The sequence below is a fragment of the Emys orbicularis genome, chromosome 6 (genome assembly GCF_028017835.1).
Source record: "Emys orbicularis isolate rEmyOrb1 chromosome 6, rEmyOrb1.hap1, whole genome shotgun sequence".
Lineage (NCBI taxonomy): Eukaryota > Metazoa > Chordata > Testudines > Emydidae > Emys > Emys orbicularis.
In genome coordinates, this window is record NC_088688.1 from 135,610,044 (window position 1) to 135,636,623 (window position 26,580).

Here is a 26,580-nt window from a genome sequence, read left to right on the forward strand (position 1 = left end):
CAAGGTTTTCTGCCTTCCTCATTATCCTTTTTATGAGTACAGAGCAAAACCGGCCATAGAACAATTCCTACCTCTTGCAGTTTCTTTTGCTGCACTTCTCCTCTCTCATTCAGGATCACTATAGTTTTCCCCCCACTTTTTTTCTTTTCCTGAACACTTTTCTACAACTCTCCTCTCATTCCCAGCTGGTCCTGGTTCATTAATTTCATTTTGATTGGTTTGCATTGACTAGATCTTAATCTAGCTTTCCTTTCTGGCTTCTAGGTGCGCATTGCTTCAGAAGGCATTAATGGGACAGTTGGTGGAAGCAAAGTAGCTACCAGTCTTTATATAGAGGCAATGCTTTCCCACCCTCTGTTCAAAACGATTTTGTGCAGAGAGGATTTCAAGGTAAGAGAAAGGGACCCACATACAGTTATTATTTATTCAAATGTTTGTTTTCATCCTCAGAATTTCTTTTAGAAATAAATGTTACTGCACTAAAAATCCACATTGAACCCAAGGAATTCAGCTCCTGCAGTATTGGCCCAAGGAACAGTTTATTTGGGGATAAATGGTTTTGTTTCATTATTATTTACTGTCCTGTGGATAGTTTTGTCTCCAGTGAGAAAACTTTTGTATGTTGTAAATAAGTTAATCAGATGGAATCATTGAGCATCATGAAACTAAAAGTCCTTTATAAAATTCTAGTGCGGATTTAATCTTTTTTCATTAGGGCCCTAGCAAAGCCTTCACCTGTGTATGTGCGAACTTGCACATGTGCACTCCTGCATCACATTCTCCCAGCTCAAACACCAGCATGTGCAATTGGCATGTTCTCACACCTGCCCACACAGAGCTCCTCCTGCATACACGCTGCTGTTAGTAAAACCCTGAATCTGGCTAGTCCCTCATGCATTACACTAGGGTCCAGCGAGCCTCATGGATCACTGCAGATTGCCATTACATACAGTCACACCAGGACAAACGGTGTTCTGTGTCAGGGATCATTCTGACTGGAGATCGCAATGAACCACACCGACACCAGCAGAGCCAGAGATCAGAAGGGAATTTTATTTATTCTTTTAAATTTGACGTGAATTTAGCGTTGGTGAATGGTCCCAGCTTGCCAGCCCCAGATAACGAAACCTTTCTTTAATCAGCAAAATAGACTTCGCACATTCAGTGGCAGGGCAGGCCTCCCCATACTGCCTGCTAACAGGTCTTGTTCCTGCCCAAGAGGAACCACTGCTAGCAGAGAGTGGCTGGCTCCGTGTCCCTGGCCCACTCAGCCCTTGGCATCTCTCCATTAGTGGCCAGTTGACTTTTTTAAAGTGATTTGAATAACTGTCCACTGGGAACTGGACTGGAACCACCACCACTCTCTGGTGGATTCAGAGAGGCAACCATGAAAGGGGAGAAGCCATCACCAATCCCCCGTGCCATCCAGTCCCCCAAAGCGACTTGCTTATATTGACATCTCACATGAATTTAGAAACTCGAAATACAGTGGAGTTTCAGCAAGGGATCTGTTCATCTGTTGGTGTGTCTTTAATGTGGTGGCATGACCTCATTTTTAATTTCCCAGAGCAGTGCTGGAGGAGCTCACTGTTTCCCAGACCTTCGAGTTGGCGTATTTGAAGAGATTGTACCCATGGGCATCAATCCAAACAAAGTCTCCTATAAAGAAACCGGTACATTAATTTTATGACCAATAACAACTTGTTGATAACAGAGATTGGAACTGAACTGTAAGGCAAATGATAGAGTAACGCACTGTCACCAGAACACCATCTTTGCACAGTAACCAGGATATGACAAAAGCATAGATAGCATTGTTAGAAAACGTCCAGGGAAGCTGCTGTGCCTGCAATGGGGGTTCCCTTCATAGGGAAACTGCTGGATCAGGTCATTGATTTGCACAATATTTAGCTGCTTTGACAGCTCAAGATTAAGCTGTCCATTTCATTCCACCAAATTAGTAGTAGTTAAGGTCATTGAGTCTTGCCCATAGTTTTGAGAATGAACCACATAACACTTGAAAAGTCATCCTGGGTAAGAGAGGATGTAAGGAGAAACTATATATAATTAATAATGCAATGATTTGGAGGAGTTTTTGAGCACAAGAAATATTTATAATTGCTTTAAATATGCATGAGATGTGGATATGTCAGACAGCTGTGAAATTGCCTTTACAGCACAAATACTGTAAGCCCAGTAGAGATTGCGGTGTAAGTATTGCTGCTGCATTTGGTATTTCACAAAGAGCCAATAATTACTGCAGATAGCCTGTTAATTCCTCAGATCCAAACTCTACATCAGGGGTCGGCAACCTGCGGCACACGTGCCAAAGACGGCACGCAAGCCGATTTTTAATGGCACCCTGCCGCCTGCCGGGGTCCCGGCCCCACTCAGCCCCCCCGCCCACCGTTCTCTCCTGCGGAGGCAGGAGGCAGAAGCTTGGTCTTGCCGGCAGCAAAGCTTCCCCCTCCCCCGCTTCTTCCCCCAGCGTGGTGCTTCCCTGCCCCTCCCACTCCCACTCCCTGCCGCCGATCAGCTGATCGCCCTTGCGAGGGGGAGGGGGAGCGGAGCCACAGCATGCTCGCTGCTCCAGGGAGGAGGCAGAGAAGAGGTGGGCACGGGGCCCTGGGAGAAGAGGTGGGCACGGGGCATATCCCCTCCAGCCCTCTGCCCTGACCCCCTGAACACCCCCCACACCCAGCCCTCTGCCCTGACCCCTGAACCCCCTCACACACACACCCAGCCCTCTGCCCTGACCCAGCACCCCTCACACACCCCCGTTCTGACTCCTGCACCCCCCCACATACCCAGCCCCCCCACTCCATGCCCTGACTCTTGCACCCCCCCCACATCCTCACCCCCACCCTGAGCACCAAACGGGAGCTCCTGCACCCCCCCCCCCCACATTCCCACCTGCACCCCCGGTCTGGGGTCCCAGCCGTCGGCCCCGCTCAGCCCGCTGCCGGTCTTGGGTCCTGGCTGCCGGCCCCTTGCCAGCCGGGGTCCCGCAAGCCCCGCTCAGCCCGCTGCCAAACTAGGTGAACGGAACCCCAGACCGGCAGCGGGCTGAGTGGGCCGGCGGCATAAGATCAGCATTTTAATTTGATTTTAAATTAAGCTTCTTAAACATTTTGAAAACCTTGTTTACTTTACATACAACAATAGTTTAGTTATATAATATAGACTTATAGAGAGAGACCTTCTAAAAAACGTTAAAATGTATTACTGGCACGTGAAACCTTAAATTAAAGTGAATAAGTGAAGACTCGGCACACAACTTCTGAAAGATTGCCGACCCCTGCTCTACATGAAGGGCCTAATCCAAAGCCCATTGGGGTTAATGGGAGACCCTCAATTGGTGTTGTTAGGTTTTGGAACAGATCCTAACATCCCACTTCAGCAAAGCACTTAAGCCTGTGCTTAGCTTTAAGCATGTGCTTAAGTGCTTTGTTAAACTGGGACCTAAGGCCCTAGTCTGGCTCTGGGTGAAGCTAATGGCAAAGCTCCCATTGATTTCAGTGGAGCAGGATCAGGCCCTAACTGTGAGTTCTGCTGTTATACTGCTGTAGACTTCACGTATCAATATGATCTTCTATTTTGTGCTGTCTTTACCACAAGCTGATTAGTGCAAATTATGGCCCCACTCCTGCACTGGGATCTTCTAGCCTAGGCCCCTGTGTGACATTACCCAGGGTACAATCTGGACTGTTAAACTGCATCCTCAGTTCTCCAACCTGGGGTGCTTTTTACACTGCCTGGCTGAGAGAACAACCACTCCTGGTCTGCCCACACACAGCCTCCAGCATGTAAATTACTCCCAGCTATACTGTACGAGTCCCATGGCCAGCCACTCTTGGACTGTACTGCAGGGCAACAGCAGAAAACTCCCAGTCCCAGACTTTCCCTCAGAAATGTGCATCTTGTACTGCTCAGCTCCCTCCTGCACAACACAAGCTCATATAAAGTCCGTCATTTTATTAATAGAAAATGATTTGCACAAATCCTGTTACCTCACATGGAGTTTCCCAAGCACTTCAATCCAAGCACACTGGTTTAGATGAAACAGTAAAACAAATGTATTAACGACAGAAAGAGAGATGTTAAGCAATTACAAGTAATGAGGCATGAAAGTCAAAATTGATTATAAGGAAATAAAAGGTAAAACACAAACTAACACCCAACTTAACAAGCTAAGTGAATTCAAAGCAAAAGTCTCTCTCCTCACCTGTTATACCAGCCTTGCTGGCTGAATTCCTCTCAGCCAGGATCTCTCCCCAGTCCAGTGATGCTTCCTTCGTCCTTCAAGTGTTGTCAATGCCATGACTAGAGATGAAGGGAGACATCTTTGAGGGCATCTTCCCCCATTCTTATCCCTTCCTTTTCTTGGAGAATCATCTCCAGCTGGGGTTCAGGAGACAGGAAGTCTGTAGGGATGGGAACGTCCAGCTGTTTCTTTTCCAAGATGTAAATTTCTTGCTCACACCCTTTTTCCTGCCCAAAAATGGCTGCTTTCCCAGATGATGGTCCATTTGATTTCATTGACACCTGGCTGAGACATCACTTTGCCTTTTGTCTCTGAGGAACTGCTTTGTGGCTACTTTCCCAGATTTGAAATATGTCTTCGTAATATCATATAGCAGAATCTTACAACTTTACATGCAATGTTGCCACATATATTTTACCATGACAATAAAGATCAACAAATCATGAGTTTTCAGATATCAAAGGGGTAGCCGTGTTAGTCTGGATCTGTAAAAGCAGCAAAGAGTCCTGTGGCACCTTATAGACTAACAGACATATTGGAGCATGAGCTTTCGTGGGTGAATACCCACTTCTTCGGATGCATCCAAAGAAGTGGGTATTCACCCACGAAAGCTCATGCTCCAATACGTCTGTTAGTCCATAAGGTGCCACAGGACTCTTTGCTGAGTTTTCAGATGATACCTTACAAGGCATAGTTTGTACATAATGTATCATGGTCTTGAAAATGAGGTGGACATAGGGCTACAGACTGTCACACTCTGTACCTGCGGCGAGGGACAGTGAAAGAAATGGGACGCAAAAGAACATTTAGGTCCCGATCCTGCACCATGACTTGCTAATACAGCCCTATATGTCTGGTGTCCCTTGTTTATTTCACTGGGATTCTGCAGATCAGGGTCTGAATGTCCCACTGAGTTGCATTTGTTTCACTGGGGCTCTGCCCAGGTGCAGGAGTCTGTGCTAGAAGATCCCAGTGTAAGAGCAGGGCCACGGTTTACACTAATCAGCTTGAGGTAGCAGGAGCATGGAATAAACGTAACCTCTGTGTTTCCTGTTCTCCAGCAGTAGAACAGTAGCTCACACAGGAAGTGTGTGGCAAAGTCAGGTAGTGCCATAGCCAGTCCAGTACCTTAGGCACAGAACCATCCTTTTTCTTTCAGGGCAGGCTTCCCCCATTCACTGCACAGGAGTTCCATCCTGTGCAGCAGCTATTTGGTACTTAATTGGTGTGTCTCAGCAGGGCCTGAAGTGGGTGTGCAGGAATCACACATAGAATATCAGGGTTGGAAGGGACCTCAGGAGGTCATCTAGTCCAACCCCCTGCTCAGAGCAGGACCAATCCCCAACTAAATCATCCCAGCCAGGGCTTTGTCAAGCCTAAGGAAGGAGATTCCACCACCTCCCTAGGTAACCCATTCCAGTGCTTCACCACCCTCCTAGTGAAAAAGTTTTCCTAATATCCAACCTAAACCTCCCCCACTGCAACTTGAGACCATTACTCCTTGTTCTGTCATCTGCTACCACTGAGAACAGTCTAGATCCTCTTTGGAACCCCCCTTCAGGTAGTTGAAAGCAGCTATCAAATCCCTCCTCATTCTTCTCTTCTGCAGACCATGTCCCTCAGTCTCTCCTCATAAGTCATGTGCTCCAGACCCCTAATCATTTTTGTTGCCCTCCGCTGGACTCTTTCCAATTTTTCCACATCCTTCTTGTAGTGTGGGGCCCAAAACTGGACACAGTACTCCAGATGAGGCCTCACCAATGTCAAATAGAGGGGAATGATCACGTCCCTCGATCTGCTGGCAATGCCCCTACTTATACAGCCCAAAATGCCGTTAGCCTTCTTGCCAACAAGGGCACACTGTTGACTCGTATCCAGCTTCTCGTCCATTGTAACTCCTAGGTCCTTCTCTGCAGAACTGCTGCCTATCCACTCGGTCCCTAGTCTGTAGCAGTGCAGGGGATTCTTCCGTCCTAAGTGCAGGACTCTGCACTTGTCCTTGTTGAACCTCATCAGATTTCTTTTGGCCCAATCCTCTAATTTGTCTAGGTCCCTCTGTATCCGATCCCTACCCTCCAGCATATCTACCACTCCTCCCAGTTTAGTGTCATCTGCCAACTTGCTGAGGGTGCAATCCACGCTATCCTCCAGATCATTAATGAAGAAAATCGGCCCCAGGGCTGACCCTTGGGGCACTCTGCTTGATACCAGCTGCCAATGGGGGTCTGCCTCTGGGCCGCCTCCACCCCTCGGTTGGTGGAATTTTATCCCGGATGTTACAAGCCACCCGGAGAATGGTGTTCGTGGCATCCTTGCGACATGTCCGAAAAGCATAAGGCGCTGCCTGCGGACAATGGCCCCAGTAGTCTGTAGACTTGAATCACTATAAACATCTACATTACAAATAAAGCTACAGAGCTGCTCACTAAGCCAAGCCACTGATTGCTGAGCCAGCCTGATCTGCTTCATTCTCCAAGGCTGACAATGCAACACCTTTCATGAGCACGTGTGCTGCCCCCCAAGGTAGCTTTCTGTAAACATGGCATTGTTATCCAGTCTTTGGCGCCATCGGGCAGGCGAGCCAGCCTGTTCCCTTAGATGTGACGGGGCCCTCTACAAAGACAAATGACCCCCAGGGGTGTTGTTGCTCGGAGATGCTGTGGAGAGCAGTGGAGTTCGTCTGGGCTTACATTGACCTAACAGAGCAGCTTGGCTCTGCGTGAGCCACTTCTTGATACCTCCTCTAGGACAGGCTCATTAGTGTAGAGGTGGCAGGTGGGGATACCTTTGTGCGACCTTTGTTCAGACCCTGCTGGCCCAGACCATTCAGGGCCTGATCCTCCCCAGCCCTGCACCTTGTGTCACCATTTACCCCCGGTGGAGTGAGTGTAAAAGGCCACCAGTCAGCAGGCCAGTGTTTTGCACACGAGGGGTGTAAATGACTGGGCAAGGCAGCAGAGGATCAGCACTGCTGTTCCACCCAGCCCACTCTAAGACAGATGACAGCTTGGCATCCTTAGTGCCCTTGACTCCTGCTGTGATGCATTTGTTCATTCACTGAGCCTGTGGAGTGATGTCACAGATAAATGTGCCCAGTATGTTTGGGCTGAGACCAGCTGACATTTCAGTAGCGCTCACTTCCCAGAGAAGCTTGTCATACACATGGGTCACTGCTGGGTTAGAGGGGAGGCCAAGCGGAATTGCAAATCAGCTCAGCTTTTAAGAGCTTCGTTCCATGTGGTGTTTTATTTCTAGGAATCCATTTATCCCCTGAGGAATTTCATCAAGAAGTAGAAAAATATTTATCTCAGGCTCCTCAAGCACAAAGCGACACCATTTTACTGGACTGCAGGAACTTTTATGAAAGTAAAATAGTAAGTGCTGTGCATTTGCTCCCTGCGGGGTGGTGGTGGTGGCTGGGGGGATCATTTCACCCTGTCCGCACGTGTGGGTGATGTGACTGAGGGGAAGGGATTGCCATGCTACCTTGCAGCTCTCTCCTGGTGCCAGTTCACGAATGGTACGTCGCCCCAAGCAGCAAAGGACCTGCCTGGCTTCTCAGGGCCGTGCTGAGGGGTGGTCCTACAGCGCAGCGCACAGCACACTGTCCTGCAGCATGGAGCAGCATGTGTAGTCTGACGTGAAACAGACGGGGGACGCCAAAGCTTTAACAACAGAGAAAAGCCATTGAAATCTAGCTGAGCCAGCCAAAGCCCACCCTGCCTTGGCCATAGTGCAGCAGAGAGACATCCTGACCAAGTCCCCATCCTCCAGCTGCAGGGAGGAGTCTCGGTGGATCCCTTCACACTGGGGTGACAGGGTAGGATGTCTTGGCTATAGGACCAGATTCCAGCTGCTGTGAGGCACAAAGGTATTTAGGCGCTTAACTAATTCCCATTGAAATCAGTGGAAGTTAGGTGCCTAAATACCCTTAGAGGAGCCAAAGTAGCTGCAGTGACCTGGAGGGTCAGGCCCAAAGGGTTCTCTCCCCTTTCTCCAGCGCTGTCGATCACACAGCCATCTCTTCTTGTTACAGGGTCATTTCCAGGGCTGCCTGGCTCCAGACATCAGGAAGTTCAGCTACTTCCCCAGCTACGTAGACGACAATCTCGAGCTTTTTAAAAACAAGCGCATATTGATGTACTGTACAGGAGGGATCCGCTGTGAGCGCGGCTCCGCCTACCTCAGGACCAAGGTGAGGGGCCATTCTGGGGGCACGTGGGTCAGGGGCTTGGGGCAGTCATTGCCCAGCCCGGGAAGGACTATATGGGGTGGCTTTTTCTGTTGCTGGTTGGTGAAGTTGTGTTCTATAGGGTGGATGGAGTGTCAGGCCCATCGTGTTTGTATGTCTGGTGGGAATCAGAAGAAGGGCAGAAGGCTTGTGCCCAAAACACCCATTCCAGGTTGGAGCCCCCTGTCCAATGAGAATCGCAATGGGGGGGCATCTCAATTTTCAGCCCCCCCCACCTCTCCTTTTACAGTCTGACCTATGTAGAGCCTGGGTTTGTTGTGCAAGGAATGCTGGGTAACTCCGTGTACTTCCTGCTTGGGTAGAGAGGCATGTCATATACACACATGCACCTCCTGCAGCTGAGGACAGACTCAGGTACTTCCAGGATCCTGTTTTCTGGGAAGAGAAGCTTGAGGCCCAGGCTCAAAGTGTAGGTAACCTTCCCCCTTCCTGTTGTGTTGCTTCGTTCTCTTGGCCACAAATGTATATTCATACGCTTACACTGCCCTGTAACAGGGGTCCCCTTGCCCCTGGAGCACCCCATGGCAGCCTGGTGCAGTGTCACAATTACGTCTCGGCCTCACTTTCCCCTAGTGGGCTTTCAGTAGAATCATAGAATCATAGACTTTAAGGTCAGAAGGGACCATTATGATCATCTAGTCTGACCTCCTGCAGAACGCAGGCCACAGAATCTCACCCACCCACTTCTGTATCAAACCTGTGTCTGAGCCATTGAAGTCCTCAAATCATGGTTTAAAGACTTCAAGTGCAGAGAATCTTCCAGCAAGTGACGCTGCAGAGGAAGGCGAAAAACCCCCAGGGCCTCTGCCAATCTGCCCTGGAGGAAAATTCCTTCCTGACCCCAAATATGGCAATCAGCTAAACCCTGAGCATGTGGGCAAGACTCACCAGCCAGACACCCAGGAAAGAATTCTCTGTAGTAACTCAGATCCCACCCCATCTAACATCCCATCACAGACCATTGGGCATATTTACCGCTAATAATCAAAGATCAATTAATTGCCAAAATTAGGCTATCCCATCATACCATCCCCTCCATAAACTTATCAAGCTTAGTCTTGAAGCCAGATGTCTTTTGCCCTACTACTCCCCTTAGAAGGCTGTTCCAGAACTTCACTCCTCTAATGGTTAGAAACCTTCGTCTAATTTCAAGTCTAAACTTCCTGATAGCCAGTTTATATCCATTTGTTCTTGTGTCCACATTGGTACTGAGCTTAAATAATTCCTCTCCCTCCCTGGTATTTATCCCTCCGATATATTTATAGAGAGCAATCATATCCCCCCTCAGCCTGCTTTTGGTTAGGCTCTTTGAGTCTCCTTTCATAAGACAGGTTTTCCATTCCTCGAATCATCCTAGTGGCCCTTCTCTGCACCTGTTCCAGTATGAATTCATCCTTCTTAAACATGGGAGACCAGAACTGCACACAGTATTCCAGATGAGGTCTCACCAGTGCCTTGTATAACGGTACTAACACCTCCTTATCTCTACTGGAAATACCTCGCCTGATGCATCCCAAGACCGCATTAGCTTTTTTCACAGCCATATCACATTGGCGGCTCATAGTCATCCTGTGATCAACCAATACTCCGAGGTCCTTCTCCTCCTCTGTTACTTCCAACTGATGCGTCTGCAGCTTATAACAATAATTCTTGTTATTAATCCCTAAATGCATGACCTTGCACTTTTCACTATTAAATTTCATCCTATTAGTTTACAAGGTCATCCAGATCTTCCTGTAGGATATCCCAGTCCTTCTCTGTATTGGCAATGCCTCCCAGCTTTGTGTCATCCGCAAACTTTATTAGCACATTCCCACTTTTTGTGCCAAGGTCAGTAATAAAAAGATTAAATAAGATTGGTCCCAAAACCGATCCCTGAGGAACTCCACTAGTAACCTCTCTCCAGCCTGACAGTTCACCTTTCAGTACGACTCGTTGTAGTCTCCCCTTTAACCAGTTCCTTATCCACCTTTCAATTTTCATATCGATCCCCATCTTTTCCAATTTAGCTAATAATTTCCCATGTGGAACCATATCGAATGCCTTACTGAAATCGAGGTAAATTAGATCCACTGCGTTTCCTTTGTCTAAAAAAATCTGTTACCTTCTCAAAGAAGGAGATCAGGTTGGTTTGGCACAATCTACCTTTTGTAAAACCATGTTGTAATTTGTCCCAATTACCGTTGACCTCAATGTCCGTAACTACTTTCTCCTTCAAAATTTTTTCCAAAACCTTGCATACTACAGATGTCAAACTAACAGGCCTGTAGTTGCCCGGATCACCTTTTTTCCCTTTCTTAAAGATAGGAACTATGTTAGCAATTCTCCAGTCATACGGTACAACCCCTGAGTTTACAGATTCATTAAAAATCCTTGCTATTGGGCTTGCAATTTCATGTGCCAGTTCCTTTAATATTCTTGGATGAAGATTATCTGGGCCCCCCGATTTAGTCCCATTAAGCTGTTCGAGTTTGGCTTCTACTTCGGATGTGGTAATATCTACCTCCATATCCTCATTCCCATTTGTCATCCTACCATTATCCCTAAGCTCCTCATTAAAGACTGAGGCGAGGTCTACACTACAGCGGGGGTCCGACCTAAGATACGCAACTTCAGCTACGTGAATACCGTAGCTGAAGTTGCGTATTTTAGGTCGGCTTACCTGGCGGTGAGGACGCGGGAAAGTCGACCGCTGCCGCGCTGCCGCCGACTCCGCTGCCGCCTCTTGCCGAGGTGGATTTCCGGAGTCGACGGCAGAGCGATCAGGGATCGATTTTACTGCGTCTTCACTAGATGCGGTAAGTCGATCCCCGATAGACCGATTGCTACCCGCCGGATCGGCGGGTAGTGAAGACAAAGCCTGAGGCAAAGTATTTGTTTAGATATTGGGCCATGCCTAGATTATCCTTAACCTCCACTCCATCCTCAGTGTTTAGCGGTCCCACTTCTTTCTTCGTTTTCTTCTTATTTATATGGCTATAGAGCCTTTTACTATTGGTTTTAATTCCCTTTGCAAGGTCCAACTCTACATGGCTTTTGGCCTTTCTCACTTTATCCCTACATGTTCTGACCTCAATAAGGTAGCTTTCCTTGCTGATCACTCCCATCTTCCATTCCTTGTAGGCTTTCTGCTCTTTCTTAATCACCTCTCTGAGATGCTTGCTCATCCAGCTTGGTCTACAACTCCTGCCTATGAATTTCCCCCCCTTTCTTGGGATGCAGGCTTCTGATAGTTTCTGCAACTTTGACTTGAAGTAATTCCAGGCCTCCTCCACCTTTAGATCCCCAAGTTCTTCAGTCCAATCCACTTCCCTAACTAATTTCCTTAATTTTTTAAAGTTAGCCCTTTTGAAATCAAAAACCCTAGTCACAGATCTCTTTTTGTTTATCCTTCCATTTAGTTTAAACTGAATTAGCTCATGATCGCTCGAACCAGGGTTGTCCCCTACAACCATTTCTTCTATGAGGTCTTCACTACTTACCAAAAACAAATCTAAAATGGCATCCCCTCTTGTTGGTTCAGCAACTGCTTGGTGAAGGAATCCATCAGCTATCACATCCAGGATAATCTGAGCCCTATTATTATTACTAGCACTTGTCCTCCAGTCTATATCTGGGAAGTTAAAGTCTCCCATGATCACACAATTCCTATTAGTATTTACTTCATTAAAAACATTAAAAAGGTCTCTATCCATATCCAAATCAGATCCCGGTGGTCTATAGCACACCCCAAGCACTATCCCAGGGGAGGCTCTAGTAGCTTTCTTCCCCAATGTGATTTTTGCCCAGACAGACTCTGTCTTATCTATTCCATCCCTTCTTATTTCTTTACAGTCTACCTCATCATTGATATACAATGCTACTCCACCTCCTTTGCCTTTATTTCTGTCTTTCCTAAACAGCACATACCCTTCAATACCTGTACTCCAGTCATGACTACTATTCCACCATGTTTCTGTTATCCCTATAATATCTGGTTTCACTTCCTGCACCAGTAACTCTAGTTCCTCCATTTTGTTACCTAGGCTCCTCGCATTGGTGTACAAACATCTTAATTCTTGCTGTTTGGCTTCGCTCACATTCTTTACCCGATTAGGGACAGACATTCTACCGCCAGTGTCACCTATTAGACTGGTATCTACACAACCCTTCCTCCTTACGTCCATTCTCATACCCACGGCTGTATCCTTTCTTACTTTGTTTTCTTCCTTCTCAATGTTAAATTCCGGCGTGGAGATTACCTGGACATCTCCCAACCATCTCCCTCCAATTCCTAGTTTAAAGCTCTCTTAATCCTAGAAGTCTATTTCCCTCTCTACTAACGTGAAATCCATCCCGAGAGAACAGTCCTCTGTCCATGAATGCCTCCCAGTGGCCATACATCCCAAAGCCTTCCTTATAGCACTACTGCCTGAGCCATCTGTTGATCGTCATAATCTTGTCAAACCTTTGTTGCCCTTCTCTAGGAACAGGCAGAATCCCACTGAAGATCACCTGAGCCTCGATTTCCTTAAGCGACTTCCCCAGCCTGGCATAGTCTCCCTTGATACGTTCCAGCGAGAATCTAGCTGTATCATTCGTTCCCACGTGAAGGACAATCAGTGGATTCTTTCCCGCTTCCGTTAGGATCCTCTTCAGCCTCAGGTCCACATCCCATATCTTAGCACCCGGCAGACAGCACACCCTTCTGTTCTCCGGATCAGCTCTGGTTACAGGCCTGTCTATTCTTCTCAGTAAGGAGTCCCCAATCACGTAGACCTGCCTTTTCCTGGTGACGGTGTGATTCTCTGGTCTATCCCCTTTCCCTCTGGCTGCAAGTCCTCTCGATTCCTATTCACCCTTGCAATCCTCCGCAACCCATCCCGTATCCTCTTGGGGCTCATGTTTGGTGTTGTTATCTCCATTGACTCTTCCCCTCTTTTTATAGGACTAGCTGCTCTTCTCTTCTTCCTTGCCCTCTCACCTTCAGCGACCACCTGCTGTGCCCCTTCTTCATTTTCCAACTCCGCAAACCTGTTCCTGAGCTCTATTTCTCCTTCACTAGCCCGTCTTTTCCTCTGCCTGGTTCTCTTAGTCACATGCTTCCACTGTCCACTTTCCTCACCCAGCACTCTCCCCTCAGAGTTCTTTGGTCCTGCTTCCATCTGCAAGTCTGAGCTTTTCCATTCAGACTCCTCAGGTTTTTGCTCCATCATCCGCTCGAACCCCCTTCTAAACTCAACCAGAGTTTCCACCTGCATCTCCAATCCTCGGATCTTTTCTTCCATCAGCTCCATCAAGCAGCACTTCATGCAGACGAAACTCTTATCAGGTACCCCCTCCAGGATCATGTACATGCCGCAGGTTCCACATCCAGTCATCTTCATTGTGTCTTCTACTGCTACTGCTTGGGTCACTACCGCTGCTGCCTCTGTATCTGTCATAGCCTTCTCACCTAAATCCTATGAATCTGGGAAACACAAACCAAAACACCACCACCCACAGCACAACAAACCCCCAACAAGCACCAAAACACTGCTAGAACACTGCACCCTCCCTTCACTAGCTTGTCTGATCCTCTGCCTGCCTCTCTTAGTCTTCCCCCAAACTCCCCCTGCAAACTCCCACTCAAACTCCCCTGTTTACAGCTCTGTTTGCTGGCTCCTGTGCCAGTCCAGTGAGGCTTATGTATCTTGAAGAATGCCCCTGCCGGGTCTAGTTTACGTAACCCAAAGGTGGAATATTACACAAACGGCCTCCACCCCAGCATCCTTGCTGGATGGGGAAGGGGCTGTGTAAACCTTAGTCCATAAAATCCGCTTATGTCCAGGTCCTGTACCAGCGAGGCCTTCTGCACTCCGGAACTCTCTTCTGGAGCCAGGGTAGGGTCTCTCTCCTCTTGGGTCTAGGTCCCCCTAGAGGTCAAACCAGAAAAAAACAAACTAGGGAAATGCAACCTAGATGGAGCTACTATAAGGTGGGTGCAAAACTGGTTGGAAAACCATTCCCAGAGAGTCGTTATCAGCGGTTCACAGCCATGCTGGAAGGGCGTAACGAGTGGGGTCCCGCAGGGATCAGTTCTGGGTCCGGTTCTGTTCAATATCTTCATCAGTGATTAAGATAATGGCATACAGAGTACACTTATACAGTTTGCGGATGATACCAAGCTGGGAGGAGTTGCAAGTGCTTTGGAGGATAGGATTAAAATTCAAAATGATCTGGAGAAATGGTCTGAAGGAAATAGGATGAAATTCAATAAGGACAAATGCAAAGTACTCCACTTAGGAAGGAACAATCAGTTGCACACATACAAAATGGGAAATGACTGCCTAGGAAGGAGAACTGCGGAAAGGGATCTGGGGGGTCATAGTGGACCACAAGCTAAATATGAGTCAACAGTGTAACACCGTTGCAAAAAAAGCAAACATCATTCTGGGATGTATTAGCAGAGTATTGTAAGCAAGACACGAGAAGTAATCCTTCCGCTCTACTCCACGCTGATTAGACCTCAACTGGAGTATTGTGTCCAGTTCCGGGCGCCACATTTTAGGAAAGATGTGGACAAATTGAAGAAAGTCCAGAGAAGAGCAACAAACATGATTAAAGGTCTAGAAAACATGACCTATAAGGGAAGATTGGGGGGAAAAATGGGTTTGTTTATCTGGAAAAGAGAAGACTGAGAGGGGACGTGATAACAGTTTTCAAGTACATAAAAGGTTGTTACAAGGAGGAGGGAGAAAAATTGTTCTTCTTATTCTCTGAGGATAGGACAAGAAGCAATGGGCTTAAATTGCAGCAAGGGAGGTTTGGTCATTAGGAAAAACTTCCTGTCAGGGTGGTTAAGCACTGGAATAAATTGCCTAGGGAGATGGTGGAATCTCCATCATTGGAGATTTTTAAGAGCAGGTTAGACAAACACCTGTCAGGAATGGTCCAGATAATACTTAGTCCTGCCATGAGTGCAGGGGACCGGACTAGATGACCTCTTGAGGTCCCTTCCAGTCCTATGATTCTATGACAGCCCTTTCTCAGAAGAACATTAATTCCTCTGATCTGGGGCTCCTGCTGCTTCCTGGTGAAGTCCTTCCATTGGGATCAGGTTTCACTGAGACGTGGCATCCATCCTCCCTTTCAGAGCCTCTCCCACTCAGGAGCACGTTTCCTTTCCCGGTGACCCCCCTCACCAGCTCCCCTGAGAAGTTTTCCCATTGAGAGCATTCTCTTTCTGTGTTCTGGGGACCGTTTCTCTTCCCCAAAGTCTATGTTGTCTAGGGAGAGCCCTCTGGGAGCAGCTGCCTAGCCAGCTCCCCTGAGGAGTTCATTCCCTGGGTACTTCCTGCCTGAGCCCACGCCATCCTTCATAAGGCCTAGGTTTTCCTTAACTGATTAACTACTGCCCAGCTGCTTAGGTTGTTGGTTATTCCCAGATGGGTCTGGGCTGGCTCCTCTTCAGCAGAGCCTGGCACAGGTAGGCTGGGAGCTGACTGCCTTCGGGGCCAGCTGCCCTGTGCCATGCGCTCATCACCCCAGTATCGGAGCACCTCACAGTCATGATCCTCACAAGACTCCTGGGAAGCTCTGAAGGCTTATCCTCTTTCACAGACAGGGAACTGCGGCACTAGATAGATTAAGTGACTGGCCTGAGGTGTCAGAATGGATCAGTGGCAGAGCTGGACATGGAGTCTAGATCTCCCAGGTCCTAGTCTAGCACCCCATCCGCCTGACCAGCCTCCCTCTCTCACATCTCTATTCCTTATCCCCTGCCCAGAGAGAGCAAGAGATCAGTCCAGATAAACTTTCTCTGGAGATATGAGGCGTGATCCATTTACACCAGTGTAAACTCAGAGGAAATCCACTGAAGTCCCTAGAATTACACTGGTGTAAAACTGGTGTAAGTAATGGGCGAATCTGGCCCTAAGAGCTGTTACTGTATAATGCAGCGACCGTTCTTCAACCCAGTGTCCTCTTGGGCCTGGAGCTGGTCTGGATTTCTTTCAGAATCCAGACCACAAACACCGTTCAGTAACCGCAGACGCAGTGACCCTTTGGCCCCGTGTCAATCAGCCACTATTCAATATTGGCAGCCACAGAAATACCCAGTAGGGACTGACCATGGGCACATAGGTCTTATGGCTGTCACCAGGATATTGCTCCTTTTCCTAGGCGTCTAGTTCCCTGTGTGTGCACTGGGCAGTCTGGCACAGCCGGCTGGGACAGCCTAAGCTAGGTTTTTGGTGCTTTGTTTTCAACAGGCTGCATGCAGGGAGGTTTACCAGCTCAAGGGTGGCATCCACAAGTACCTGGAAGAGTTTCCCGATGGGTTCTACCGGGGGAAGCTGTTTGTGTTTGACCAACGTTACACCATCTCTGCCAATGAAGATGTCATTGCAGGTAGGGCCATCACGTCTCGGATCACAGAACGAGAGCTGTCAGAGTCACCCCAGAGCCCTCTAGGACAGAGGCTCGCACACTGTGGCCTGGGGAGCACCCGCAGCAGAGAGCAGGCTGGGCTCAGGGGTGCTGGCCTTGCTGCCTTGTTTCCAGCTACTGAATTGCTTTAAGGACAGATAAAAATCCATGGAATGCTGTAGAAGTGTGGGACTCACCCCTGCGGCGCGTCCTGCTGGTTGTCCTCAGGAATTAGCTCTCCCAGCCTTGGAGCGCCCTCTGCAGGCTGGTGATCCGCCTTGCCACTGGCCCCGTGTCCCTCCCAGGACCCCGGTGCCCCTTTCTCTGGGTGCTGCCCCCGGCAGTACCCCCACAGTTCTGGGTCTCCCCCTCCCAGGGGAACCCCCACCCACTATCCCCACTTCGCCTCAGTCTTGGCTACTGCCCAGTCTCCATCTAGCCCCGTTCACTGGGGCACACTGCAGTATCAGCCACTCATCACAGGCAAAGGGGTTCGGACCTGCCTCTGCCTACCCATGGGCTGCCTCCTGCAACCCAAGTGCCCCTTTGGCCTTACCCTAGGCCTGCAGCCTGGGGCTTTCCTAGGCTGGAGCTCCCCAGCTCCCTTGGCCTTTCCCCAGCCCTGCTCCACTCTAGGCACTTAGTTAAGCTCCCTGCAGCCAGGCCCTTCTCTCTCTACCACTAGAGAGAGACTGTCTGTCTGCCCCTGGCTTCCCTGCCTTTATAGGGCCAGCTGAGTCTGTTTGGGGCATGGCCACAGCTGAGGCTGCCTCTCAATGAGCCCAGCCTAAGGCTCCCAGCCCCAGCCCTCTCCAAGGGCTGGCTTTTAACCCTTTCAGGCCAGGAGCGGGTAACCACCCCGCTACAAATGCTTTCCTAATACTGCGTTTCTGACCGCCAATAGCCCAGGGATCTCTGTGATCAGGAGTGAGGGGGAGGTTGTCTGCACGCAGGGCTGGAAGGGCAGGGGCCACGAGATAATGTTTCTGTGACGTCATGGACAGCACAGCACACTGTCCCACGGGGAGGAGCCGCTAGTAATGTAGGTCGCTAGCACGACTAGCCCCTTGACACTGATCAAACCATTCTGAGCCAGCACAGTACTAGAGACCGAGCCACTACTCGGAGTCGGCTCCACTAACCAGAAAACCTGGTAGCAACAGCCCACGGGGCGCTTGGCTGTTCCTGGCTTTCAAGGCTTATGCAGCCCAGAGAATTGTATTTCACGCTAGTAAAAGTTGAAGATGGGTGAACACACCCTGGCTTTCCAGCTGGGTTGCGCTTCAGCTGTTCGGCTCCAGCTTGCTGGTGAGAGGTGACCAGCAAAGGACTTGGGCTTTTCGGCTACATCTGAAGAGGAGTCAGGGCTTTCTTATGCTCAGAGGATGGTGCTGCTGTCTCTAGATGGAGAACCACTTTGAGCTCAATCGCAGCTGACTCAACTTATTCATTTGCCATAAGTTGATCCATCTGGAAGGTGACAGGCTCAGTGCTGGGAATCAAATGTCCTTCTGAAGCCCTGGCCGTGCTCAAGAGGGACTGAAGGGGAAGCGGCACGGCTCAGTGAGCAGCTACCCGCTGGACTAGTCAGGGTTAGCTCCCAGCAGTGCAGCGGAGTCGGGAGGAAAGCTGCTCAGTAAAGGACAAGTTGTGCGCTGGGTTGTTTAGGGATGTGTAGCCTTAGGACTCTGTCCCCCAAAGCCTGAGCGCAGATTCCAAATGCAGCCCTACCATTCCTGTTTGCACACGATAGCCACAGGGAGGCACGGGCCACTGCCTAGGGACAGCCAGCTCCTGCGCATGGGGCCCTGGATGGCAGGAAGGAGTTTGCCTTAAGCTTGTTAGCATCGAAATCAAAGTAAAAAGCCCCTTTTGTGGGCAGGGGCTAGTTCTCATTCTGACGAGGAAGGGCAGGGAAGCAGGGCCAGAGCGAGACTGCAATACCCTGGAAGATGAAGGGTCACCATTTGAATGAATTTTGGCAGCCCATTCAGCCCAGACTGCAGGACATTCTCAAGGCAGAGCCAGATTGCCTAGCAGGAGAGCACAGTGCCCCAGTGCAAGTGGGATAAACAGGGCAGGATGGGTTTTAACTCCACTTCTCCTCTCCCCAGAATGCAGGTACTGCGGGACGCTCTGGGATCAGTACAAACTGTGCTCCAGCCTGCACTGCCGGCAGCTTGTCCTGACCTGCCCAAGCTGTCGAGCGAAGGGATTCACGGCTTGCTGCCCCGTTTGTCAGGAGAAAGGGCTCAAGCTGGCTTCAAACCCTTCTGGATGGATGGTCAAGGAGGAATGTGAATGCACGGACAGACGGCAGCGGGTCCCAGGAAAATGTTAAACATTCAATAATATACACTCACATTCTAGGGCATGGGGCTTCCGAATGTGGGTGCCCGCTTCCCAGTTATTTTCATTGGATTTGTACATTGAGACCCCTGAGGGGGCTTTGAATCGCTCAGCCCCAGTGTCTCTTTAGCACTTGACAGTGAACCATGAACTACCCCCGGCCAAGTGTAAATTAATAGAGCGTCAAACACCACAGTGGTGCTACAGGATTCCTCCCACTGCAGCAAAGTTACTGTTCTGCCTCCCACAATGTGATGGGCGCCAGAGAGAACTTGATGATTACAGCACATGCCATGGGATTCGGCCACTCACAACCAAGCAGGAGCCAGAAGGTGAAGGAACAAGTAAGGTCTGTGCTGGCTTTGCCAGCATCATTGAGCCGTGTGTGTGTCCTGGGCCCACCCCACAGACTCTGCACCGGCTAGGGAGATGGAGGCAGCAGGTTTTTAATCACTGGGAACACAAGCAGACTGTGGTTGAGGCTATTTTCCACATAAACACCAGCAGCCAGAGTCTTCTCTCCCTTACACCAGTGTAAGTCAGGCTAGCTACACAAGTCCCTGGGTTTACACTAGCGACCAGCAGGTGTGAGACCAGAAGCTGGACCCACGACTTCATCAGAGCAAAAGCTGGCGACACTCAATGGCCATGTACAACCTCAGGCATGTTCATCTGGCGGGGCATGTTGTGTGGGAAGAGGGAGAAGTATAACCCACTCACTGCCCCTCTCTCGTGGCAGTCAGTGTCCATGTCCTACCATGCAGAAGGGAATTCACGTGACTGAGTTTTTAAATGTCCAAGATCCAACCCTGAGCCCAGGACTTGCATTGTGCTGTGTGTGCTGCAGAAAACTGGCGGGGTTCTGAAATGCATTGAAATGCAGCCATTTGCTGAGGAAAGCACAGGGGCATGATGTAAATAGTAACGAGCACCGTAGGAGTAGGAGTGGTGGTGTGTGGAGTCCCCACGTGATTGTGCGCAATGGACACACAAGAGCCGTGTAGCCCGAGGGGGTTAAATGCATTTCCATGGATCCAGAGTGGTACTGCTACACTTATTGGCATAGACTGTGTAGTTCTGCTGCTGCTGTTTCCCCTTTGAAACGTATGCCCCCATCTGTACCGGTAAAGTCAGTCAGTGGCTAGGTCCTGACAATGGCTTTTAAAAAACCCTTTGCTCAGTGTCACAGGGTCTGCTACTCACTGCTCGGCAGCGCCTCCTTGTGGCTCATCTGGGGAACTAGTTCGCCACTGTCTGGCGGTCGTTCAGCCTGTTGCCTCTGTCACTTTCACTGCAGCCTTCATGGCTTAGCCCTCTGGTCAGGTCACTCAGTCTCCCTTCCTCAAAGGCTCAGGCCGTCTCCATCTCCAGTGCACTGCCTGCGCCACTCCTGCACGGGCTGGTAGGGGAACCTAGGCCTGCCCTCTACACCAGCCTCCAAGCCAGGGACCCTCAGCCCAGCACGTCAGGTCTGTCCCTGTCACCCTTTACTGCTCCTCCTTCCCTGGGCTGTGTCCAAGCCTGCCTTTGTCACGCGCCTACTGTCCCACTTGTACCAGGGAGGGTGCCTGCAGGCTCACCTCCCTGCAACCCCCTCCTCCCCTACCTGTTCCTGCCTGGGTGAGCTGTGATCTCCACCAGGCTCACTGCCCCGTAGCTCCCCAGCAGGTGCAGCCTAAGGCTCCTTGGCCTCTCTTGCCACTTGACCCCATCCATGCTAGTGTGGGGGGCTGCCCCATCACACTCCGTTTCTACAGTTGCTTATTGTCAGTTACAGCCATTTTATTTTCCATGCAGGTTGTAAAGGGACCTTCTCCCTTTCCAGAGCGGGGGGAGGAAGGCATTGCAGCAGACTTAGATTTGATGTTAATTTAATGCACTGGTTGTGTTAAATCCCACAGCAAGGCCTGACTTCTCTGACATTGTTCCCATGACTACCTGTTCAACAACTGCCGGGGTGCTGCTTTGTGTTCTCCAAGCTGGGCTTTCAAACCTGCTTTAAGCTCCACTGTGGGACCCTTCCCCAGAGCTGATATTAGGTGGTGATGATAATGCAGGGGCTGAGACCAAGCCTCCGATGTGACTAACGAGGCCCACTGACAACACTGGCTTTTGGAAGGCCCCTATTTCCTTAGGCAGCTGGTGTCCCCAGCCCTGGGTCGATGCTTGTTTGCTTACAGCACCTTTCCCAGGTGCGTTGGTGTGCTGGCCTAGGTGCAGTGTCCTGCCCTCAGGCACAAGTTGCATTCCCAGCCTACATCATTGCCGCTAGCTGTGGTTGGGAACAGGAGCCCACAACTGGTATGTTGCACTGTGGTATTTTTCAGGTGTTCTGTTTAAAAACCCCTGACCAGCTGACAAACCTACCGGCTAGATGACCATCCTGTAACTCCCGCAAGAGGCCCTGCCCGGGTCCGTTTTCAGTACAAATGGGAAACGGTGTCAACAGTATATTAGCGTGAATTTCTAAAACTGCCAGGGGGACCCATCATCCTTGGCGCTGCCATAGAGCTGTACGAACACTCTTCATCTGTGCGCAGGCTGCTCTTATCCCTTTGGAAACCTGTGAATGGCAGCTGGGCTTCCACTCATTCCTAAGCAAGCAGCCTGCTAACCAGGTGCTGGTCTGGAGGGTTTCTGGCCCCTAGGAGGGGCTCTGCCCCCAAACCACACTGCGTCCTGCCCCCCAGTGTTGAGAAAGTCTCCCCATTACCCATGCCAGGGGTGAGATGGCCAGGTGGGTCAGGCGCTGGCAAAGGAGGCTGGACCAGTGCTGAGTAGGACGTAGGCCCAGACCTGCTACAAGGCAGGAGAAGCAATAGGCTCCTTTATGCAGGGGGTGAGGTGGTTCCAGTGCTTTGTGCGGGAGGAGCAGGAGACTGGGGGGGTTGCTATTCTGGAGCGGGAGGGAGCAGGAGGTAAGAGGGAGCAGCTGCCTCCATGACTGTTTCACTCATCTCCAGCATAGAAGGCAAGTACATTCCATGTCCTCCATATTCTAAGGGTTAGTGCATAGGCAACCCCTGGGGTCTGGCTGTGTGCTGGTCTTTGTTAGCTACATCTAAAGAACCACTGACACAACTTGAAACGCTGACTCGCTGTTTAGCTGACTCAGCACAACTGCTGTGACTCCTCTGAGACGGTACCTTAGCTCCCTGGCTCGGCAGGTCCAAGCAGGAGAGTCTGCGCACTAGCAGGCATGGTGCTCGCTGTAGGGAGGGATCCCCTTTTCCTCAAGAGCTAGTGTCCATCATTACTGCTCGACAGCACAGCTGGTACAGAGCCTGATGCTTTTCCCCAGGCAACTGTGCAACGCCTTGCTCTGCTTGGTAAGCGCTTGCTCACTTACCCATGTAATTCCAGCACAGTCACCAGCATGAGTATGCCTGTCACACACAAGCCCAGAGTCCTCCCACAATATGTTTCAACTGCCAGGGGAGTTTAGATGCTACTACAGCCTGGAAAAGGGAAAGGTTATTGCTTAAAATCCTCCTCTCAGGTCTGCAGGGCAGGGTCCCTCTTAGCGCATTCTGCACTGTCCCCACACACCCAGATTCCCCCTGAGCATCAGGGCGAGCAGCATTTACCATCCGGGGGAGAACAATTTCCATTCCCCTGAGTCAGTGGGAGAGCAGACACTGATGCTGGGTTAGTTCTGTGCAAATCTGAGCAGGCAACTCTGCCGCTAGCTATCGAGTGGCATCTGGCCTGATGTTTTCATTGATTTTTCTAAAGCCTTTGGGAGGTGTCTGGTGGGACTAGGGCTGTCCAGCTGGCATTGGGCTTATCGTGCCGCTTTCTGGTTTTGCAATATTCTCTAATCTTTTGTGTGGGGTTTTACAAAATACTGCACTGAAGCATTTTATTTGTGATTTCGGACACATTTATTACCATTTGAAGAGCAACAATCAAACACGTTTGTATTTCCCACTCAAGGTTAAAGTGATATAGCAAATCAGGGCCAAAGCCTGCAATCCTGATTCATGCAAAAATTCTGTTGAAATGAGTGGCAGTTTTGCTGTACCCCAAGGCACAGACTGCAGAACTCCACTGGGAACAGCAGCAGGCACAAGGTTGTGTATTAGATTGTTAGGATGGATTCTTTAGTGTATAAACAAAGGCCACCATCTGGCAATGGCTCTGCAGGGGCAGACTTCTTGCTGTGCAGCCCAGGCTCCCCCTGGAGTCAGTGGGAGTTGGGTGGGTTAATGGAACCCACTGCATGCTCAGAGGCTGCATGTGTCTGCTGGAAATTCCTCCCTAGAAAGGCAGTGGGGTTTTTATCACCACACAAACTCAATTGCCTGGTGTGTTTATCCAACTCCACTCAAATGGCATCCTGGACTACATGGATTCACAGGCAGGGTATTTGCAAGTCATTTCTTTATTAGGGTGCACTATTCAGAAATTTGGGATGTTGGTAAAATAAAATCTCTAGCAGAACAAGAAGTTTTACAGATAAATAAAACGGTCATCCAGCCAGAAACCCAGAATTACGAGTCAGGGCTCCAGCACGACCCAGTAAAAGCACAGGAGGCACATTTCCAGAGAAAATCCAGGGGGAAATCCTGCCCCTATTGAAGTCAATGAGAGTTTGCGCCTGACTTCAGTGGAGTCAGGATTTCATTCCCAATCTCTTAAAGCAATGGTTTTACATATCCATGCGAAAGGAGACAGGAAGATTTTAACGTCCCATCTAATACCTACTGCTCTGTTTTTATGGAGCCATTACTTTATAATCAGTGGCCTTACGTTCTTTTCATTGGGGGGGGGGGAATAAAAAAGACGAATTCTTTTGGGGGAAAAATATGGGTGCTTTTAACATCCTGTCTGCAAATAAAGTCAGCAAATGTTGGTAATTAATTGTAATTTACAAGTCCTCGAAAGGGATGGGATAGCATTGTGGTGGGAGAGTAGAAATGCTTGTCAAACAGATAAGCAAGTTGAAAAAATAAAGTATTTTTTTAAATACTTATGCAACTTGTGTAGAGCAGTAATTTTTTCCACTCATGCATAACACATCCTAAATATATCTGAAACACCACACAGGAAATCCTAAGAGAAATTAAGTCATGGGTGAATTAACAGTCACTTTTGTGCTGTGATGTATTCTAAACCAAGACTGCTTAAAATTGGCAACTTGTAACTGGATTGACTCGGCTTGACTCTAAAGAAAACATCATTAGTGATATTTGATCAAATCGTCACCTACAATCGCTAGTTAATTTAAACCTTTAGTGCATAATTATGCAACACAGAACTGAGGCACCACAGATATTTTGTGCAAGCACTTTGCCTTCGGATTTCCAGGGTATAGCACAAACCACCAGGCACGATCTTCACAGCCGGGAACTACACCCCAATTCGGCACTTGGGATAGAAAGGCCCATTCAAGTCTGCAAGTCTCCTCTTCCTCACTGAAAAAAAACAGGAACAAGGGTCAGTCAAGGCAGACGCTGCACACGTGGATAGCAGGTGTATCCACAGACAGTTTAAAACCAGAACAAAACTCATGTGATGCGAAAAGTTTGGGGGTGGGTTCCATAGATTTTAAGGCCAGAAGGGACAACTAGATCATCTAACCTGACCTCCTGTATAGCACAAGCCAGAGAATTTCACCCAGTTACGCTGGCATTGAGCCCAATAACGTGTGTTAGGCTAAAGCATCTCTTCCAGAAAGGTATCGAGTCTTGATCAGAAGACATCAAGAGATGGAAAATCCACCACTTCTCTTGGGTGTCTGTTCCAGTGGTTAATCACCCTCATTAAAAATTTGTGCCTAATTTTTAATTTGAATGCGTCTGGCTTCAGCTGCCATCCATTGATTCAGGGTTGAGATTTTCAAAGCAGTCCAGAGGATTTAGCCTCATCTCTTCTATTAAAGTTGATGTGTGACCTTGAGAACACAGACCAGGGTCTTTAACATCAGTTTAAAAATCTACGTTGTTTAAAAAAAGAGCCCCAAAATTGAAGTAACTATCATCGACTTCTAATGGGGACAGAGTTCATAGGGTTCTGTTAAACAAGAGTTTGCTAGCTCAGTTACATCTCTCCCTGATTGCTTCAGGTCAGGTAGTGATCAGCATATAAGAGGCAGGGACAGAATAGCTGGTGAATGCCTGCAGCTGCACAAGGGGAGTATGGCTTCTTATCCAGTCCTTATCTTTTACTGCTTCCTTATAGCTTAATACAGGCCTTCCTACCTCAGAGAAAGTGTCCCTGCCAAAACAGGCTTTCCCTCATTAATCTCTGAGCTACATTTTTCTGCTCCTCTCCACACATTAATGAGCATTTTCAGAGAAGGTTTTAAAGTGGATACATACACAGTTTATATATTTGAAATAAATACAGAGGAAAAGAAAAAGCAGCCAGAAAAGGGAGATTGCAGAAATTAGCTCATAGGATGAATGTAAAAAGCCTTCCCTCCCTCTAGCATGCTAGATCGTACAAAGTACCCTGAAGAACAAGAGTGCCTGCAGCTGAGCCAAGAGCAGTAAAACAGAAGCTAGAGAGAGTAAAACCAAGTTTGAGTTGAGCCAGGTGGTGGCAGAGGAGAGCACAAGTAGTGGAGCACAGAGAGAGAGCTATTGCCAGTAGGGAAAAAATTCTGTCTGTACTTAGACATCGTCCAGTTGCAGAGCTGAGAAGTTATGCCAGGGGCCATCAGAGCGATGTATACGAGCTGCAAACAAGAACCAAATCAGAGATCTTCTGTACAGTTCTCATGATCAAGGAGGCAAAATATACAACAGCTGCATGACAGGCAAAGTCACCAACTTATCAACCAAAAAGAAGCAGGAGTGAAAAATAAAATGTAGTTCCTTTTTTCTGATTAACATGGTGATGCGCATACATTCCAAGTTTATGAAAACCAGCTCTGATCTGAGAGTCAGGGAGCAGTGAATTTCTGGTTGCACATGTGGCTTTTATCCATTTACTAGTTCCTAGTAAGGAATCTATTTGTAAAAAAAAAAAAAAAAATCCTCAATCTTTTTTGTTGTCTGTATTGTCACAGACATAATTGTTGACAGGTATTTTGAAAAAAATTACCAAAATAATTGAAACGGATGTGATTATATTGGGTTATTTTGACAAATAAAATATGCAAAATTTTACAGAATTTTAAAATACTGTGCGCCAAATTTTCCATTTTTTGGTGCAGAATCCCCCCAGGAGTATTACACTGCCCTGCGAACAGCAGACTAGCTGGAGACAAAATCCAGTCCATTTGTTTAAAAACCTCAACAGGTTGAAGACATACACAAAGTAATATACAGAAATCTGCATGGAACAGAGAGCACCAAGTCATAAGTCAGTGCTTTTCAGC

At 48.7% G+C, this 26,580-nt stretch overlaps 2 protein-coding genes across 2 annotated transcripts in view; one reads left to right on the plus strand and one right to left on the minus strand.

The window, feature by feature from the left end:
* TSTD2 (thiosulfate sulfurtransferase like domain containing 2) overlaps positions 1–19,271 on the plus strand; it is a 28,872-nt gene extending 9,601 nt beyond the window's left edge. Inside the window, exons 5-10 of the mRNA XM_065406328.1 lie at positions 265–390; positions 1,568–1,673; positions 7,520–7,638; positions 8,301–8,459; positions 16,748–16,886; positions 19,019–19,271. Of these exons, the coding sequence (XP_065262400.1) occupies positions 265–390; positions 1,568–1,673; positions 7,520–7,638; positions 8,301–8,459; positions 16,748–16,886; positions 19,019–19,245 (876 nt within the window). The 3' untranslated portion in view covers positions 19,246–19,271. The remainder of the gene's footprint in view (positions 1–264; positions 391–1,567; positions 1,674–7,519; positions 7,639–8,300; positions 8,460–16,747; positions 16,887–19,018) is intronic.
* A 5,334-nt stretch (positions 19,272–24,605) lies between these two features.
* The window catches only part of TMOD1 (tropomodulin 1), a 77,583-nt gene continuing 75,608 nt past the window's right edge, over positions 24,606–26,580 (minus strand). The window contains exon 9 of the mRNA XM_065406330.1: positions 24,606–24,670. Within this exon, the coding sequence (XP_065262402.1) occupies positions 24,606–24,670 (65 nt within the window). The remainder of the gene's footprint in view (positions 24,671–26,580) is intronic.